The sequence below is a fragment of the Silene latifolia genome, chromosome 5 (assembly GCF_048544455.1).
Source record: "Silene latifolia isolate original U9 population chromosome 5, ASM4854445v1, whole genome shotgun sequence".
Lineage (NCBI taxonomy): Eukaryota > Viridiplantae > Streptophyta > Magnoliopsida > Caryophyllales > Caryophyllaceae > Silene > Silene latifolia.
This window is the reverse complement of record NC_133530.1, coordinates 82,431,832-82,436,634: the sequence shown is the minus strand read 5'-3', so window position 1 is coordinate 82,436,634 and position 4,803 is coordinate 82,431,832. Positions and strand designations below refer to the sequence as shown.

At 44.0% G+C, this 4,803-nt stretch overlaps 1 protein-coding gene across 1 annotated transcript; it reads left to right on the top strand.

The window, feature by feature from the left end:
- Positions 1-937: 937 nt before the first annotated feature.
- On the top strand, positions 938-2,058 carry LOC141655632 (uncharacterized). Its single transcript, XM_074462701.1, has 2 exons — positions 938-958; positions 1,177-2,058. The coding sequence occupies exons 1-2, from the start codon at positions 938-940 to the stop codon at positions 2,056-2,058; spliced, it is 903 nt and encodes a 300-aa protein (XP_074318802.1).
- Positions 2,059-4,803: the final 2,745 nt, after the last annotated feature.

Here is a 4,803-nt window from a genome sequence, read left to right as displayed (position 1 = left end):
GTTTTTCTTTGACCTAGCTTATTAGTTACGTATTAATTAACTATTATTCGTATTATCACCCTAATTCATGTTCGTTTATTTGTTTATTCTTTCCTTCTCAAATTTATCCGTTTTAAAAGTATTTTCGACATAAATCATTAAATCCAATGTAATATTTTCTTTATTGTTTTTTTTATTATATTTTCATTGTATTTCTTCATCGTATTATCACTTGTATGCCTTCATATGTAACTAAACTTAAATCCCGACTTTGACATCAATTGTATGATAAACTACATGTTCACCGACTTAGTATTAATTTCTCACATGCTAGGATTAAAACGTTGGATGTTGCATTGCATGCATATAATCGACGATATATCGAGTATAGACGATTTTTCCTAATCATTAGTAGAGGCCGCTATCGAGGCGGGCGGGATTAGGTGTTCGATCAAAAGAGCTTCCTAATACGTACCCTCACCCCTTACTCCAGATCTGTGTGAACATCCGTGTTCATTGGCATCCACGAGAGTCATTCTAGACATAGAATGCTAAGGGTAACGAGTTCTTGGTGTTCATGTCACTACTTTGTGTCTTGACATGGGACGAGATATTCGAACGGTTTCCAATTTTCCACAATAAATTGGTGACGACTCCACAAATGCAAACGCTTATTCTCTCCCCCAAGCGCCCCCGTGGGCCCGCGTCCACAACATCGTCCGCTATTCTCTTCTCCGTTTCAACCTTTTTCTTCTTTGTATCAACAGTCATCGTCTCGCCATGACTAACGACTCCAACCCCAAATCCGCCTTTCATCCTGCTTACTCTGTCTCTAATATCAAAAACTACGTTCCTATCATCCTCTAGGCCGAGAATGTTCACTATGCGTCATCGGGGAAGCTTTTTCTCAACAAAGCTCGTGCCTTTGATGTCCTCGACCACGTCGCTCCTTCTAAATATGTCGTGCTTCAAAAAGATGGTTAGTGGGATCGTCTAGACGCAATCGTGAAACAATGGATTTATGGCACGATTTCACTTGACCTTCTCCACACCATCCTTGAACCCGATCTCTCTGCCCTTGCCGCGTGGAATCGACTTAAGGACATATTTAATGACAACAAGAATTCTCGGCCCGTGTACTTGGAGCAACAATTCACCAGCACTCACATGGATAATTTCCCGAATGTGTCCGCCTAGTGTCAAAAACTCAAGATCATAGCCGATCAGTTGGCTAATGTTGGATCCCCTGTTTCGGAGACTCGCTTGGTCTTCCAACTCGTCACACACCTCTCTGCTGGTTTTAGCGGTGTGGCAACGGTAATTCAACAAAGTGATCCCTTGCCTTCATTTTACAAGGCCAAGTTCATGCTTACTCTTGAGGAAAGCCACATGACGAAGAAGTCTCCTGACACCGCTCTCCTATCCTCTCAAACTCCTCCTGCTGATTCCTCCTCTCAGTCCAATAACAATAAGAATGGCAACAACAAGAACAATTATCGGGGCAGAGGCAATCGACATAACAACCGTGGCAATTATCGAGGTAAGAATAACAATGGTAGTTCCAATAATAATGGTGGCTCTAATTTTAATGGTGGTAATTCCAATTTTAATGGTGGTGGAAATTCAAATTACAATAATAATAATAATAATAGGAATAACTATCGAGGTCAACAGTCCTCTGGCAATTCTTCGTCATGGACTTTTGTCCCGTTTTTTGGTTGGCCGCAGCAGCCACCACCATGCCCCTATCCTACCTCCGGCTGGTCGGCTCCCCCACCTAACCCCTCTGCAAGTATCCTTGGCCCTAGGCCGCAGCAAGCGTTCATTGCACAGCCATCGCCGACACCTGGTGCTTTTGTCCCAACGGACATCGCAGCCGCAATGCAATCCCTGAACTTCCAAGGACCCGATGACAATTACTACATAGATACCGGGGCCTCGTCACATATGCAGTCCACTAATGGTACGCTCTCCTCTTATTCTCTTGTGAGTGATAATCGTCACATAGTAGTTGGTAACGACACTATGATTCCAATTAAGGGTCTCGGCCATACTGACCTACCCTCCCCTTTACCATAATTTACATCTTAAAAATGTGTTACATGTGCTTAGCCTGATTAAAAATCTTGTTTCGGTTCGGCAATTTACAATTGATAAAAATGTTTCGGTATCTTTTGACCCGTTTGGTTTCACTGTGAAGGACCTCAAGACGGGGAAGCCGATAATGCGCAGTAATAGCACGGGAGACCTCTATCCACTCCTCCCATCCGACCATTTCGCCCCTGCCAACTCTACCACCCTACTGGCCGCGTCCTCATCAACGTGGCATGATCGCCTAGGACATCCCGGACCCGTCATTTTTAATTCTATTTGTCATAATAAAAGTATTGCTTGTCGTCCAATTAAGTTATCGTCTATTTGTCATTCATGTCAATTAGGAAAACATGTTAAACTTCCTTTTTCCGAGTCCATGTCAAACACTATTAGTCCTTTCGATATTTTACATACCGATTTATGGACATCGCCCGTACTTAGCACTATGGGTCACCGTTATTATGTTCTTTTTTTAGATGATTTCACCAATTTTCTTTGGACTTTCCCAATCAAAAACAAATCGCAAGTTCACTCTATTTTCTCCACTTTCTATAACATGATAAGAAATCAATTTCACTACTCTATTAAAACTATCCAATGTGATAACGGTCGAGAATTTGACAATACTTCATTTTATCAATTCTTTGCCAAATACGGTCTTCTTTTCGCTTCTCATGCCCTCACACCTCCTCTCAAAATGGTAAAGCGGAACGGAAAATCCGCACCATTAACAACATAATGCGTACCCTCTTACTCCACTCTCACATGCCATCCTCCCTTTGGCATCATGCCCTTGCCATGGCAACCTACCTACACAACATCCTACCAAGTAAAGCAAATAACCGTACTTCTCCTACATCGAGTATTTACTCTCGGGAACCATCCTATGCTCATCTACCGACCTTTGGGTGCCTATGCTATCCCCACATCCCTCCCTCCACTATTCACAAACTTGCCCTCCCGTGCTACTCATTGCGTATTTATCGGCGACCCGGACAACCATCAGGGATACAAGTGCTTCGATTTAACAACCCGGAAAGTGATTGTTGCCCGTCATGTTACATTTGACGAAAACACCTTCCTCTTTGCCACTCCCTCCAACCCAGCGACACCTATCAATTATGACCCGTCACCCTATACCCTTCACCAGCTACGACAACTCTCCCCGGACACACAACTACTCACGCCTACATCTACTCCTACCCGTGTCCTTTCGTCTGTTCACGTGTCCCCTGAGCAGTCCCCACCTTCCCCTAATAACATGTCCCCTACCCAACCTGACCACAGCCGACAACAACATCATACTAACACGTCCCCTACCCAACCTGACCACAGCCGACAACAACAACAACATACTTTTGTACCAGACTTTTCCCCACAAATGGTCACCCGCGCTCGTCATGGTATCTTCAAACCTAAACCCGTATTCGACATGTGCACTACCTCGCTCTCGCCCGTCCCTAAATGCCCAATAGCTGACCTCCGTGACCCTAATTGGAATCGGGCCATGACCGATGAATACGATGCACTCATTAAGAATAAGACTTGGGTCCTAGTACCTAGACCGGATAATGTTAATATTACTCGCTGCATTTGGCTCTTTAAACATAAATTTAAAGCTAATGGTGAGTTGGAGCGATACAAAGCTCGTCTTGTTGTCAATAGCAGGTCACAACAGGTTGGTGTTGATTGTGACGAAACTTTCAGTCCCGTGGTCAAGCCTACTACAATCCGAATTGTTCTCAGCCTTACCGTGTCAAATAAGTGGCCAATTCACCAACTCGATGTGAAAAATGCTTTCTTACACGGCCACCTTGTTGAAACGGTGTTTATGCACCAACCACCCGATTTCCGTGACAAAGATAGTCCCAATCATGTTTGTCTCCTTAAGAAATCCCTTTATGGCCTCAAACAAGCGCCCCGGGAATGGTACCATCGTTTTGCTACATTTGTGTCTACAATTGGGTTCAAACAAAGTCGGTCGGATAATTCTCTCTTTATTTATCAGAACGGTAATGACATTGCTTACTTATTATTATATGTTGACGACATTATTATGGCAACTTCTAATGATAATCTACGTCTTACTCTCATGGGACATTTACACTCCGAATTCGCCATGACCGATCTTGGGCCCTTAAATTTTTTTCTTGGGGTAGCAGCAATTTGACACAACCTGGGACTATTTTTACATCAACAACGCTATGCCGAGGACATCATCAATCGAGCTAACATGGGCTCATGTAAACCTGCCCACACGCTTGTTGACACCAATTCTAAATTAAGTGCAACAGCCGGCCCCCCTGTAGCTGACCCATCGTTATTTCGGAGCCTCGATGGTGCACTTCAATATCTTACATTTACAAGACCCGATATTTCTTACGCGGTTCAACAAATTTGTTTACATATGCATGATCCCCGGGAAGCACATTATGGTGCACTAAATCGGATAATCCGTTATATCAAAGGTACATCTCATTTCGGATTGCACATTGCCGAGTCCCCTGCACGGTCTCATATAGCTTACATGGACGCCGATTGGGGTGGCTGCCCTGACACTCGGAGGTCCACCTCCGGGTATTGTGTGTACTTGGGAGACAACTTGGTCTCATGGTCATCAAAGAGGCAAGCCACGATATCCCGTTCTAGTGCCGAGGCTGAATACCGCAGGGTTTCCAACGTCGTCGCTGAATCATGTTGGGTTAGAAATCTCCTACTCGAATTACATTG

What these genes read in the sequence shown, in the direction of transcription:
- LOC141655632 (XM_074462701.1), top strand. Translation starts at nt 938, where the DNA reads ATGTCGTGCTTCAAAAAGATG. An exon ending in TGTCGTGCTTCAAAAAGATG is followed by an intron (nt 959 to 1,176) that starts GTTAGTGGGATC and finishes GTGTCCGCCTAG; the next exon opens with TGTCAAAAACTCAAGATCAT.